General features: G+C 41.0%; 1 protein-coding gene across 4 annotated transcripts in view; it reads left to right on the plus strand.

The window, feature by feature from the left end:
- The window catches only part of DHX57 (DExH-box helicase 57), a 2,066,546-nt gene that overhangs the window by 748,095 nt on the left and 1,302,355 nt on the right, over positions 1–16,096 (plus strand). For all 4 annotated transcript variants that reach the window (XM_044057412.1, XM_044057439.1, XM_044057430.1 and 1 more), the window contains exon 11: positions 8,416–8,470. In XM_044057412.1, coding sequence (XP_043913347.1) covers positions 8,416–8,470 — 55 coding nt within the window. The remainder of the gene's footprint in view (positions 1–8,415; positions 8,471–16,096) is intronic.

A 16,096-nucleotide genomic window follows, 5' to 3' on the forward strand; every position in this document is an offset into this window, starting at 1 on the left:
ATCTACACCAAAGATGTAAAAACAGACATTAAGGACCTCTGGGTGACTAAATTTGATGATGACAGCAAATTTGGAACTGTTATCAGCACATCACAATGCACCCATGTCATCCAAAATGTCCCAGCACTCACAGACTCATGGTGTCAAGACCATGAGTTAAAACTCAGTGTAAATAAATGCAGTACTTCATTCTTGGAGAGACAAGTGTACCCTGCACCTACCACATAAGCACCACCTGTATCTCGGATTAGATTGTGCTGCTCAATGTCAAGGCACATTTATTGACCATGAACTCTCCTTTGACATCTGTTGACTATCATTAGGAAATATTGTTTACCTGGTACAGCTAATTACTAAGGGAATAACCTTCTGACCACAGTAACTCATTGTCTTTTATATTGTTCCCTCATCATGCCCACACTTGAATAGACTACCCTTTTTAGTATCCTAAACTGCCTCTGTGTCTTACAGACTTTTGCATATTGGTCTTTTCTGGCATAGAGGGCAGCTAATGACCCTATTCTGCTTAATCTGTTATATGTGAGAATGATTGGGTATACCACAGACACATGCTTTAAAGATCATTTAAATCTGCATTCTCTTCAAAAAGAACCTCAAACAGTGGATGTGGATCAATTTATTCACCCTGGATCTCATCCATGTCCTTAATGGATAGGGGGAGCAAGAAGTATGAATTGTATTTGTTTTACTACAGTGATCTACTGACTTAATTGTCTGTCATCTACCTACGAACCTAAACTCCAAAATGTACCTGTAATTGAAGGGTATGATCTAAATGTTTTACAGTATAGCATAGTTGATATGGCTGTATTCTCAAAATAAGCTGCATCCTGCACTCTGGAGATCTGATTCCTAGAACTTCCAGTTGGATTCTAAGTTTATGCAGGCCATTTAACTGAACCAAAGTTCATGAGTAAAACTTTAAATCAGTTTTATGGTTATTTTCCTTTTGATAGGAAACAAAAAAGGCATGTTTGGTTTCTGCCATTTTGCCTTCAGATAGCATAAAATTTAAAGTAAATTATTGTTTTTTTTTTTAAACAAAAAACATCTTTATTAAATTATCACGTATGACATAGACAATCTTGCATTTATATAAATGAAAATAAACCATACCAATACAATTTCAATTGCAAACATTATACATTACAAACCATGCTGATACAACTGTAGCTGCAAACATTATACATCCCTTATAATGTATCCAGTCATTGTCAGTCAGACATTACATTGCTCATTCAAATCCTGCCTTCTTTTAAAACTCATTCCTCCTGCATGTATTGATCCTACAATTCCTATTTTTTCTTATGTAATTTGCTCCTGTCCTTTTCTAAAGATCCTAATTCCAGTTGCTTTACCTCTCTCTTTTAGTAAAGTTGGTTTAGACTTTGATTTCCATTTTCTAGTAATTGCTTTTTGGCAGCCACCATAATTAGACTCAGCAAGGCCTTACTATGTCTAGGCAATTCCGATTCTGTATCATAGCTCAAAAAATCATTTCCTTAGTTACACCAATTTGCTCACCCAGCATCTCTGACAGAGCAGACTGCAGGGAATCTTTAAAGTCTGCCAGCTCATTACATTCCCAGAAAATGTTTCCAGTTTCCTTTTTCTTCCATATCACACATCCAACATTTGCTGTCTACCTGAAGAAAAATTCTGAGTCTACTTGGGGTATAAAAATACCCATGTAAACACACACAAGCAAAGATCCTAAATCTTCTAGACTTTGTTGCATATTTAGGAGACATAACATATATCCCCATTGTTTCTTTGTGAATTGCTTATCCAGTCTCTCTTTCCAATCCTTTTTAAACTCCTCTGATTAATTCTTATAGTTATCATGCAATATTTTATATGCTGTACTAATTAGCCATTTCTTAATGGCAGATTCTGCTCTGGATTCTACTAAAACTTCTATTTCTTTCTCCTTTTTATACTCTGATATCCGTCCTTGATAGGGAAGGCAGTCTCTAACCTGCAGTCCAAATAAGTTCTTGGTGTCTTCCCAATCTATTACCGTTCCCCTCTCTAGTTATTTGCTCCCAATACCTTTGTTCCTTTGCCAATTTTCTCCAATAAATTCCACCCTTCTCTTGCCTGTTGTCTGTATCCCTAATTGCAGTCATCCCTTTTGGCAAAATCTCATTTCTACATTCCCGTGTTGGCTTAGTTCTTAGACTACTTTGTTACTTTATGAATATCATATTCTGTATGATTGTTGTCATTCTCTTTAACGGTCTGCATCCAAAATCCCAGTCTCTCCATGTTTCTTGAGGTTCCCCCCCGTTTTATCATCATCTCTTTCCACTTTGAATTATAGTTTTCTGCTTGTGGTATGCATAAGAGCCATAATTGTGTTACTATGAAGTTCCCCTTTAAATTGGGTAATCCAAGTCCACCCTGTTGTGTTGGAAAATAAGATTAATCCACTTAACTCTTACCCCCCCCCCCCGATAAAATCCTTCAGCTCTTAATTACTAGCCACAACTTCTCCTCTGGTTGATAAAAATATGCCTGACCTGTGTGTAAGACTAAAGGAACTAAAAACATGTTAAAATGTTAAATGTTTGTATCTTACTATCAATATCTATGTAACAGAGCTTCCATTTTTTCAATTTTTATATTATCTTTTGTTTAGTCTCTTCCCACATATCCTTAGCTCCCACACCAGAATAATTTTTAATCAATACTCCTAAATACAAATTTATCATGTCCCTATAAATATTGATATTGCTGAACCAATTTGTGTGTGGGCACATAATTTACTGCTATTGCCTTTGTTTTAGCTTCATTCATTTTGTATCCCAAAAAGATTTGAAACAGTCTCAGAATGTAATGTTGCTTTCTGATTTTGTCAGGTATAAAATATTATCTGGAAATAGAGACGGCTTTTCTTAACTACCATACCAATTATATCCTTGAATTTCTGAGTCCCTTATTTTCTTTGCCATGGGTTCTAAATATAATACAAATAAAGGTGAGAGAAGACACCCCTGCTTGGTTCCTCTGTTCAAGCAGAAATAATCAGAGGGGACCCCACCCACTTTAATGTTTGCCTCCAATCCCTCATATATACCCCTAATCAACCTTATAATTTTATCAAGGAATGCAATTGCTTCCACTGCTCTACTCATAATGTCCCAGCTTACTCTGTCAAATGCTTTCTCTGCATCAAGACCCACCAACAACAGTGGTATTTTCCTACATTCTGCTTCTCTCTGGATCATCAGTGTTCTGTTAATATTGTCAAATGTTTGCCACCCCTTCACAAAATGACATTGATCCATATCTGTTAATTTTGATAACACGTTTGCCGTTATTTTAGCCATTATAGACATAAACACTATAATCATAGTTTAGTATTGAAATGGGCCTGTATGAAGTGGGATCTGAATGATCTTTACCCTCTTTAGGTATTACAGCTACCACCACTTTCTTCACGGATGTTGATGCTTCTCCTCCTCATAAAATACTGTTAAACAAAACCTTCTAGATCTTTATCTTTCCCTCATAGCTTCCAAACTTCCACAGGAATACCATATATTCCTGGAGACTTTCCTGTTGGTTATACATCACCATTTTTATGTCATCTCCTCCTATCCTAACTGTTAGTATTTGAGCCTCCACTGCTTCTAACCTTGGCATATTTAATTCTTCCATAATCATTTCCATTTGTACCTTTTCTTGATTTCCATATTTCTCTGCTTTATATAGACTTTCATAGAATTTCTGAAATCTTTCTAATACTTGTACAGGATACTTTATCTTCATTGTTATAGACTTGTTAAGCTTGGTGACAGCCCTTTCTACTTTCTGGTGCCTGAGTCGCTGTGCTAAAAGTTTTTTGCTCTAGCATTATCATGGTGGTGCTGCGGTAGCGTTGTCGCCTCACAGTAAGAAGTTGTCCTGTTCGATTCTCAGCTAAAGCGTCTTCTGTGTGGAGACATGCATGAATGGGCGTACCTTTGTTGAAGGTTGTGCGTCAGAGCTGGCAACTCGGGATGTAAAAATCTACTGCCAATCATTAGCGGACCGGAGTTCCGCTGTGGCGACCCCTAACCGGGAAAAGCCGAAAGATACAACAATTATCATAAAAAAACAGTTGCTTAACAGCAATCTTTTTAAACTCATGCATATTATTGAGGCAATCCCTTACTTTCTGTTTAGCATTCTGCAGTTGCTCCTTTTCTTGTTCTGTAAGAGTCACCCTATTTTGCGGGTTTATATTAGATCTTAAAACGCTTAGGTTGTCGAATGCTGAAATGTCGACACCTAAACATCGAAGTCTAATAAATGTGACAGGCCAGTTACACAAATTTTTTCCTTGGGCAAAAATTTGTTTGCCCGTCATCGGAGATTTGCCCTTTTCCCTGATATAGAGCGATCTCAGAGTTGGTATATTTAATTAGGGGGGTGTTGGGGCACAGACCCCCACTTGATTAGGGTTTTAGGGTTTTTTTTTTTTTTGGCCACGCAAATTTTTTCCCTGGGAAAAACAATTTGCATAATTGGCCTGTCGCGTTTATTAGATTTTGACGATTAGGTGTTGACGTTTCAGCATTCGACAACCTAAGCATTCGAAGATCTAATACAGACCCTATTTTGCAATGCTTTAACATTTGTCTGTCCCTCTAAATAATATTTAATTTTTAACCATTTCTCCCTTTCTTTTATTTCCACCCTATTTTTAAACTTCACTTTAATTTTATCCCACTCCCTAACTATATTTTCATAAGAAATTTTCATCTTCTTTAAAAGCTTCTGAATAATTTCCAGTACCCATTCCTTAAATTCCTCTCTTTTCAACAGATAGGTGGGAAAGCACCAGTGTCCCATTTTTATATCATTATCCTTTGTTTTTATTTTAGTCTTTATTGGCACATGATCCGAAATAGTTATTGGGTGTAGATCAAGTCCTTCAATTAAGTGCACATGTTCTTGTGAAATGTAAATTCTGTCTAGCCTATCCCAGGTTTTATATCTTGGGGAGTAATATGAAAATTCCCTCTGAACTCCTAGTACTGAATTCACATCTTCATATTTTCCCTTCTGGTCCACCTAGACACATCTTCGCTGTTGCAAATCAAATTCCAGTCCCCACTTATAAGTAATATTCCTTTCTGAAAGCTGATCATTTCTCCCAGAATTTTCTTAAGATCCATTATAGCAATTTTTGGTGGAATATAAATGCATGCCAGTATAATCCTTTGTCCTTACCAGTAATCCCTTTGTACTACAAATATACAATTATTGTCTTTTTCATCCTCTTTTTATCACTATTGGAGCTCCTGTTGCAATTAATGTAAGTACTCCTCTCATCATTTGCCCCATGTATTCCATAGAATGACCATCCTGAAAACCTTTATTTATCAAATTCACATGTTCAGTTCTTTCCAAGTGTCTCCTGTAGCATAGCTATTTGCACTGTACATTTTTTAATATAGTTCACTGCTCTTTCTTTTTTGTATTTATCTGTTAGACCATTAATATTTAAAGACATTACAGAAATCATATTCTTGAAAAATTGTCACCTTTTATGTATAACAGCTTTTCTGAAGTTGTCAGTCTTCATTCTATCATCACCTGTGGGTTCGGTTCCAGTTCTTCGGAACAGATTGGGCTGTTTCTATAGCTCATGGACTAAAAACTCTCAAGCACATCCCTTACCCATAATGCATAGGGTAGATTAATGCCAATCTCATTTGCCACTTTCAGCTTCAGATATGATTTCTCCATATCGCCTTCGAGCCTACAGTTAAGTGTGATATTTTACTTTAAATCTCTTTTTTGTCTTTTCAGAAACCTTTCCGTATCTCTATCACATCTCCTGTACTTATAGCCATTGTTTTTTGAGGAAGTTTTTTCACTCAATATATTTACTCTGTCTCTCTCTCTCCCCCTAAATACCGTAAGGTAACTCTCTAATACCATTGCTGGTATCCCTTACCCTTTCCTCTTATTGCTCGGTAAGTCTTCACTTACCATTGTTGGTATTTCCAAAAAAAAAAAAAAAAAGTCTAAATCTTTCCCTCTTTCCAATTTTTTATTCCTCATAGACTGTTTCCTGCAAGTGTTTTTGTCTGTGTGTGTGTGTGTGTGTGTGTGTGTGTGTGTGTGTGTGTGTGTGTGTGTGTGTGTGTATGTGTGTGTGTGGCTAATAAAGAGAAAAGTCTGACCGGCTTCAAAAAAATGCACAAAATGTGGTCAGAAAATTCCATTTTCTGACCAGCATTCTGGCAGTGTTTATCGCATCGATCCTTTTCATTTGCAAGAAGACTATTCTATGTGCCACACTTTTTTAGTCACCGAGCATCATAGATAGATGGAATAAACTTATACATAAAACTCTGTTTCCCTCCTCCTTTGGGGAGGCCATGTCTGGTTCCCAGGACATGTCAAAACATAAATCTGGATGTACATCTTCTTCTTCCTCCTCTTCTAGAGCCTCAGAGATGACCTTCCTCGGTTCAGAGTGTTGCCTTGGTGCCGAGCTCTAAAAAGAAAAGGTCACAGGAGCTGGTGTTTAAAGCTTCGACCCCAAAGGATTCCTTGGAACCATCTGTTACTCTGTCGGTTCCAACTCTTTTGTCGGCTCCGGAACAACCTGCTGTGCCAATCACTTCCTTGCCAAGGACACAATATTTCCCATCACTGGATCCTTTTGCAGATAGACCACCATCCCCCTTTTTGGATATATCAAAGTTTCTCTTGGTAGTCTCAGTCAATTCTTCCGGGAGTCTCACTGAAGTTGACATAGAAAAGGTTGGTGATAAAGATTCTTTGGGCCCAAGGCATGTCAGGAGTCCCACCAGCTCCTAACCCTTTGGATCAGGCACCAACACTCTCCACTTCCCCTGCTAACCCTCCTCCTCTAACCTCCACAGGTACCTTAGAGTCTTCGGTTCCAACTCTCTGAATGTCTGTTTATAGCTTCTTACATTTTTTTCCAGATTTTTATTGTTTGAGTTGATGTACTCCATCAGTGTTTCATTTGTTTTAGTAAGGTTTGTATGCAGTTGCCTTATACTTTCCTCTTCGTTACTGGAAGTCATATATGGAGTTTGTACTGCTTTTTGCTGAACAGCTGCAGCTCTTTTCCCAGTCAGTGTTTTTTCATCACCTTTTGTAGCTGATTTTCCTTCAGGTTCTCTGTATTTCTTTTTTCCTGGCATCCAAGCAGTACACTTACTACGCAGTTAATAAAATTTACCCACAAATCTAGGTCCACTGGCTTTCTCTTGTCATAATGGGAGAGCTAGAATTAAGCTGTTACTCAATGTGCAGCCATCTTGAAAGGCCTAAATTAAATTATTGTTAAGGAGAATGGAATATTACTAAATGCATGAAGTGGCCAACGTAGGCTTTCACAAATCGGCTAGTCTCATGTAAACGGTACATATTGCAAACCTGCTTGCTGGTTCTAGGTGTCGAGAGGCCATTATTTATGAAACAGGTATAGGTGGACTGCCTTCTCCCTCACACCCCAAAAAATGTAAGAAAATCCAGCACCTGCAGATCTTTATGAACTGCAGCAATCCCAGAAAAAATGTATTTCATTCACTTGCTGTCCAATTAAATGACCTGGAATTCATACCCCATCAGCTCATCTGTGGTCTTCAAAAAGTAATATAAATAAATGCTTCACAGTTTTTGAATTATGTTTTCAAACCATTATTTTCTTATACTAAGGGAATTGTGCAGTTTGATTGTAGACATTCAGCCATAAGTTAAACTACTCCAGGGTTAAGAAATGAATAAGCGTAGTTTCATAATGTAATTGTTTTTTTTTCATGATAATGTACTCAGTAACTGTTTATAGAAGTATGTTGAGAGATGAGAGAATTGCAGTACTAGTGAGGAAGTGAGAGATGTAAAGGTGATGCATCTTAGCCTGCAGATAAGAACAGGGATTGCTAACCTGTTAATTGGTGTGTTTAGTACTTTTTTTTCCTGATTGTTATATTATTTGTTTGACAAATTGCATGTTGAACAAGCATGAAGTTTGTCTGTTTAATTTGTCCTATGACAATTTTACTGCTTTATGCTATAAAACAACATGGAAACATTAGAAACTGCTTTAACAAATGCTGTGGGGGTCTGGAAAAATAAAATAGTACGCACTTTTTGGTGGGTCCTAATGCTTTAATAAGGGATTTGACATCTTTGAAGCAGCATTTCATCATTCCTTACTGTTGTTAAAATTTTATCTGCAGACTGCTTCCTTTATAATTCTAGGGAGAATCCATGAAACTTCATTGTATTGTTTAACATGTTGCATAAAATATTTTGGATACTAGCTGAAGATGTTTTGTTTGTTTCTACTCTCTTTGAATGTTGATAAAGCAGCTTCTAAAAATATTTTTTCACCTGGATTTTCCTTTTCCTTTCTAGGTCACACTTTCCCAGTTGATCAGTTCTTCCTTGAAGATGCTATTGAAATGACTGGGTAACTATTATTGCAACGGTTTCTATTCTTGTATATCTGTATATTCTAAGTAGAATGTGTTTAAAACATCTATAGCTCCTTAAAGAAGGAAGCTGGTTCTTCTAGTGCAGGGCTTGATTCCCTCATCCTCTATTTGCCTACTGCGTGACTGAGCAAACCCCACCCTGGAACTAAAAAATGTTTTTTTTCATTGTAGCTTTGTGTTCTGAACTAACTGTATTTTCTCAGAGCTGATGAAGTCTGTTCACAGTAGTTATACATCTTAAACAAAACAATTTAGCCAAACTGCAGGTTTGTTGTAAAGATGACAGTTTGTAGTCCTTTAGATGTTGTTATACCTTAGTCTGCAGTCTTCCTGCAATGTCACGGCTGTCACTGTGATACAGAAGCTCCTAACTGAAAGCTCTTGTTTTCAAATACCCTTTAACAGACATGCAAACTACTTCTACTCCTCACCAATTTCTGCAGTGGGAAAATATGTGCTTTTGTACTGGAAATGGAAAAATCTGTTATATTTGTTTAACATTGTGACACCCCTGCACTGGCCCAGTAATCAAGGAGCCTCAGTCCTCGCCACTAACACCAGTGAGGGACGCACACATTGGGAGGATGACAAGTGCACACACAGTAAAGTGCAATTTCCCTTAAAAGAACACAGAGATCATAGTCAGTCTTGGTCGGGTTTCTCCCTTTTTCCCCAGATCTCCAATAAGACTCCCCAGTGGCCCAGCTGTAGGGTTGCTGTCTCAGCCGAGTGGTCAAGCCAAAACCTCCAGCACCCTTTCTGTCCAACTAGTGCTTGGTGTCCCTGCCCAAGTAGCACACACACGCACATGCACACACACACACACACACTTTGAGACTGGATTTATATACAAACACACAGACACTCCTGGGAAAGGCTGGCACGGGTTCACTAGCTATGCCTCCTTCTGCCCAGACTATAAGGTAGTACCAGCTGCCACCAACCACACTTATCCTTTCCTAAAGGGTGACCAATTATACTGTGTAATGTTACTAATATCCAGATGGTAAGTGTGTCCAAGACTTTTAAGGCTATCTAGGAATGGCCTATACAGTGTCACCAAATACATATGCAAGTACTCTCAGAGCTTAAATATCTCTAAACAAGCCAGCTGCAATTAAAAGGTTTAAATATATTTAATAATAAATAATAAAAGAACAAGACAATGCTCAATAACTCAATACAGTGACAACAGAGTTCAGAATTACAGGAAGTACTTTAAAACAACATTGCAGGACAGTGTCACATAAATACAGAAAGCATCTAAGCTAATCTTACTAAGTTCCTATCTATCTCTGAGAAATCACTGTAACCCAAGTCTTACAGAGCAACACACAGGCAGAAGTGCTGGGTGAATGTTTCTAGGGCTAAAGACAAATAAAAAATGCACAGACTCACTCTCTGAGATAGTTCTTAGATTACAGTCAAACATTACTGCTGGGCTATCTCAGATTACATCATTCTTTGTCACCTCTGCCTTCAGTTCCCAGGCAAACATAAACTTAAAAATTTAGCACCTCTGTGTCAAAAATACTTAGCTCTCAGAAGATTGCCTAGTACTGAAAGTCATAAAACAGTTAAACACTTTTAATTATTTCTGCTTTCAGACAATAGAAAGAACTCCTAGCTGTAGACTTTCTGCCTCCTAGCTGAGATAAAAACCATCATAAAATGTTTTGCTTTTCTTGAGGGTTTGCAAGTTAACTCTGTATGTTCCAGCCTTTACCATCAAAACATACATTTGCTTAGGCATATAATTCATACACATTTCTGCTCTTTTCCAGCAGGGTACACTGTGGTTACATTCTTGAAGCTCAGTACAGAACATACAGTTAAACACACACTTCTGCATCAGTAGTTTACTATACACATAACATATAGATGTAATGGGATCCTATCTCGCCTACATTCATGACTGATGGGTTCGGAGCCGATCCATCGGCTCCGACTTGGCCAACTAGTATACTAGAACGAAGTCTCTTATTGGCTGGGCTACCCTCTATCCCAGGATGCACCACACCTGCTTCCCCAGATCTCGTTTGCTGCTTTGCAAGCTAGACGTGGTCCCGACTTGGCTGGAGCTAAGTGTATTTTTATTACTTTCTGGTCTTTTGACCTGGGGTTTTCTTCATAAATTCAATCAACAGCTGTTTTAACAGCTATTCGTGTATTGTTGAGTGTTGAGTGTTGAGTGTTTTTGGCAGTTTTTTTTTACCTTACGGTCGCTGAATTACCTGTGTCATTTTACTAGGCTCCAAAGGGACCTCCTCAAAGAGCTAGGTGAGTCCCTCACAGGTAATCTACCTGAGGCGTTAGCCCACACTGTTGGCGCCCAGATGACTACCTTATCATCCATTGTGAACTCGTCCATGAGGCTCATCTCGTATGCGCCCGAGGGGGCGAGTAGAGCAGCGGGAACAGGCGTGGCCCTTAGGAGACACGCCTGGTTACGCTTGTGTTCCTTTGCGGAGGCCTTCAAGTCTTCCTTCACCGACGCCCCCTTTGATGGGTCCTCTTTGTTTGGACCCAAGGTGAAAGACACACTGACTCGGTGCGAGCAGGAGGGCAAGACCTTGACTGCCGTTGGGGCCCGTTTTTCCGCTCCCTCTAGGCCTTACCCCAAGGCCCAGAGAGGAGGGAAAATGTGGTTCAAGAAAACTCAGAGGTCTTTCCCTACTCCACCCAGTGATCCCCCCTCTAGAGGCGGGGGGGGGGATTCGGGAAGACGCCGCCCTAGAGGTGGCAGAGGCCCCCGTAACTCTGGAGACCGCGATTCCTTTCGTGGTTCCTCCTACGCTCAACGTCCCTGAGTTGGTGCCCGACTGTGCAGCTCCGGAGCCAGTCGGGTCGCTTTATGAACACCCACAAGCTTGGGAAGCTATTACCAGCGACCAGTGGGTGCTCCAGATCATTACCGGAGGCTATGTCATTCCCTTCATCAAGCCCCCCCTTCCCTTCAGGGAAATCCCGGACGTGCCACCCAGTCAGCGGGATCAAGCAGCAATAGAGATTTCAAAGCTGCTACAAAAAGGAGTCATCCAGCCTGTCCCCGCCGATCAGATCGGATCAGGAACTTACTCAAGACTATTTTTGGTGCCAAAAAAGACGGGACTTCAGGCCCATTTTGGACCTCAGTTCATTGAATCGCTTTGTGAAAAAGTCCAAATTCCGAATGATCACTCTTCAGTCCATTCTCCCACTATTGGAGAAGGATGTCTGGATGTGCTCCATAGATCTCAAGGACGCTTACTATCACATCCTGATAAGTCAAGAGTCCAGGAGTCATTTACGCTTCCGCCTGGGAGACAGTCATTTCCAGTTTCGAGCACTGCTCTTTGGTCTCACCACAGCCCCCAGGGTGTTCACCAAGTGTCTGGCAGTGGTGACTGCTCACCTGAGAAGTTTAGGATTCCAAGTATTTCCATACCTAGACGACTGGCTCCTTACTGCCACCTCCAAGCATCTACTAATTCAGGCGCTAATGGCCACAGTCAGCTTGGGCCGTTTCCTGGGAATCACTTTCAACTGGCAAAAATCTGTGCTACAGCCATCTCAGCATATTACCTTTATAGGCGCAGAGTTAGACACAAAAAGGATGCGTGCCTTCTTACCGACAGCAAGGATTCAGGTTTTGCAGAACCAAGTTCGATCCTGCCTCCCCTATCAAGAGCTCCGGCCAATCTGATTCTGCAGGTATTGGGCTCGATGGCATCAACTATTCTCCTAGTCCCCTTAGCCAGACTGCACATGCGAGTGCTGCAATGGCTACTTTCAGTTCAATGGTCCTATCAGGAACTCCCCTTGAACCACTTGGTTATGATTACGGAAAGTTGCCGTCGAGATCTGCGTTGGTGGCTCCTCCGATCCAATCTCGACCAGGGACGACCCTTTATCCTTCAGTCCCCCGTTGCCACTGTGACCACGGACGCCTCCCAGGTAGGGTGGGGGGGGGTCATTATCTGGACAGGTCTGTTCAAGGCACATGGCAACCCCAGGAAGCGCATTTGCACATCAATATCCTGGAAATGAGAGCGGTGCTACTGGTACTACAAGCTCTCCATCAAGCTCTCCCGCAAGGTCTGATTGCTATTCTATCCGACAACATGTCGGTAGTTTGGTATATAAACAAGCAAGGTGGGACCAGGTCGTACCCACTGTGCAGAGAAGCCATGAGACTTTGGCACTGGGCGGTAGCTACCAACCGCTTCCTAATGGCAACGCACATACCGGGGAAATCCAATGTGATTGCGGACAGACTAAGCAGGACTATCCTGTTACCCCACGAGTGGTCCCTCAACCAAAGAGTGGCTGCGAAAATCTTCGCCAACTGAGGTCTCCCTTGCTGCGACTTGTTTGTCAGCCCCCACAATGCGAAGTGCAGAGAGTTTTTCACTCTGACCCCCTCTCAGGGACAGATTCCCAGGGATGCTCTAACCCACATTTGGCCCCCCGGTCTCCTTTATGCCTTCCCTCCGGTTCCCCTTCTGCCGAGGGTGATACAGAAGGCAATTTACCTGGGGAGCGACATGATTTTGATTGCTCCACACTGGCCTCGTCAGGTTTGGTTCCCCTTCCTTCGGAGATATGCGGTGGAAGGTCCATGGTTTCTGGACCTGGCCAGACCTGTTGACTCATCAGTCAGGACAGTCTCACCCATCTCTCAGGTCCTTGAGGTTGGCGGCGTGGTTACTCCACTTCCATCCTTAGTCAGGGACAGTTCCCTCTCTCCGGAGGTTATCCACATTTTGTCTTCTTCTCACAAACCTTCCACTATCAAACTGTATTTCAGCAAATGGAAAGGGTTTGCCCTTTGGGCACAATGACGAGGTATAGACCCTCTTACCGCCCCAGTACCGGAGGTCTTGAATTTCCTAGCCTCTCTTTTTCAGTTGGGCTCCTCAGTTTCCACGATTAAGGTTCAGCTAGCAGCCATCTCTAATTTTCATGTTTCTTTTGAACCTTCATTAATGGCAAACAAGCTTTGCAAGTCTTTCCTTAAAGGAGCGTGGCTCCTTAGGCCCCCAATATCTCATCCTGTCCCCCCTTGGGACCTAAATTTGGTCTTGGCTGCCTTAACTGCCCGGCCCTTTGAACCGGCAGCTACCTGTGATATGAAATTCCTGTCCTGGAAAACCACCTTTTTAGTGGCCATAACTTCGGCCAAGCGGGTTTCAGAGCTTCGGGCTCTTTGTTCTAATCCTTCTTATTTGATTTTTCATAAGGATAGAGTGTCCCTTAAATTAAATCCCTCTTTTTTACCAAAGGTAGCATCTTCGTTCTGCATTCAACAGTCCCTAGAGCTCCCTGTATTTTTTCCCAAATTCTCCAGTAACGCAGAATATATCCTTCATCAGTTGGACGTCCATAGACAACTGCGTTTTTATTTGGACAGGACTTCTCACACGCGGAAATCAAATCAACTGTTTCTGTCTTTTGCAATAAACAGATTGGGTCAACCAGTGGCTAAAACCTCCATAGCCAAATGGATTAAAGATTGCATCTCTTTCATTTATTCGCAGGCTGACAAACAGCTTCCCTTTCCAGTCAGGGCTCATTCTACCAGGGCAATGGCTACTTCTGTAGCATTTCACTCCAAATTATCAATAGATGATATTTGTGCAGCGGCAACCTGGACTTCTCCGCACACTTTCATTTCTCATTACAAACTAGATGTGGTTTCTCGAGGCAGGGCTTCCTTTGGTTCCACAGTTCTCAGGAGTGTTTTCCAATGAGCCACCCGGGATTTAGGTGCTAGGGACGCTGTCCCATCAGTCATGAATGTAGGCGAGATAGGATCCCATTACATCTTTTAGTTATGTACTTACCATAACTTCAGATGTATGGGATCCATCTCGCCTACATTCATTCGACCCACCCTCCTTCCCCCTGCCATTCGGATTTAGAGGAAATGTCGGTCCATTTGGAGACCTTTTCTTGAAAAACTTTAGTTGGTTAGAGTAACTGCTAGTTTTTTCTGTGTTTGCATGTAACTATCAAAGCGAACAAACAAGATCTGGGGAAGCAGGTGTGGTGCATCCTGGGATAGAGTGTAGCCCAGCCAATAAGAGACTTCGTTCTAGTATACTAGTTGGCCGAGTCGGAGCCGATGGATCGGCTCCGAACCCATCAGTCATGAATGTAGGCGAGATGGATCCCATACATCTGAAGTTATGGTAAGTACATAACTAAAAGTTTTCTTACATTTGAAAGACAAGCATACAAATGTTACTATTTACAAATGACATAGAATTATTTCCAAAATTTCAGCTAGCTGGGCTGGCAGCCTGTACAACAGTATATTACTTTTATAATTTATTTCATGTTATTTATGCCCTGACAATGCAACACATTACCAAACAGATGCAATTGTTTATCTTGAATGTGTGTTATTTTTGTGGTTAAAGTAGGGAACAGGTTGAAGAGACTCTGGAGAGGTGGAGATATGCTTTAGAGAGGAGAGGAATGAAGGTCAGCAAGACCAAGACAGAATATATGTGTATGAATGAGAGGGAGGATAGAGGAATGGTGAGGATACAGGGAGGAGAGTTGGCGAAGGTGGATGTGTTTAAATACTTTGGATACACAGTTTAGAGTAATGGCGAGTGCGGAAGAGAGGTGAAGAAGAGAGTTCAGGCAAGTTGGAGTGAGTGGGAAAGAGTGTCAGGAGTGATTTGTGACAGACGAGTACCAGTAAGAGTGAAAGGGAAGGTCTACAAGAGGGTAGTGAGACCAGCTATTTTATATGGGATGGAAATGATGGCATTGACAAAAAGGCAGGAGTCAGAGCTGGATGTGGCAGCGTTAAAGATGTTAAGATTTGCACTGGGTGTGATGAGGGTAGACAGGATTAGGAATATTAGAGGGTCAGCCCAGGTTCGACGGTTTGGACACAAAGCCAGAGAGGCGAGATTGTGTTGGTTTGGACATGTGCTGAGGAGGGATGCTGGGTATATTGGGAAAAGGATGCTAAAGATGAACCTGCCAGGTAAGAGAAAAAGAGGAAGGCCTAAGATGAGGTTTATGGATGTAGTGAGAGATGAAAAGCAGGTGGTTGGTGTGACAGAGCAAGATGCAGAGGACAGGAAGAAATGGAAACAGGTGATCCGCTGTGGCGACTCCTAATGGGAGCAGCCGAAAGAAAAAGAAGTCTGTTATTTTTCCCTTTCTGTTGTTGTTTTGTTACTCCTTTGCATGCTAAAACTTCTCGAAAACTATAAACCACGAGCATGACAAATTAGGATAGTGCTGTCCACTGTCCAGAAAGATGTGGTAGATATGTACACCAATACTGTTTCATTTCTGCAGCAATAAAGACAGGGGAGAAAAATTCAGCACTCTGCACATGTGTTTTATAGTAGCTGCTGATATCTGCAAGACTAAGGACTTACTTTGCAAGACTGTGGTCAGTACTTGATGGGAAAAACTATACACCTCCCTGTCTCTGTGGTCTGCCTTGCAGTTGGAGATAAATTCCTATTACAAAGCATACTAGAAATGTAATATAAAGAAATAAAAAAAGAAAATTCAAGGTCGAGTTAAACTGCAAGTTACTATATGTATATATATATATATATATATATATATATTTTTTTTTGTTTTTT

Source organism: Protopterus annectens, chromosome 1.part2 (genome assembly GCF_019279795.1).
Source record: "Protopterus annectens isolate FY-2018-M chromosome 1.part2, PAN1.0, whole genome shotgun sequence".
NCBI classification, from domain to species: domain Eukaryota; kingdom Metazoa; phylum Chordata; order Ceratodontiformes; family Protopteridae; genus Protopterus; species Protopterus annectens.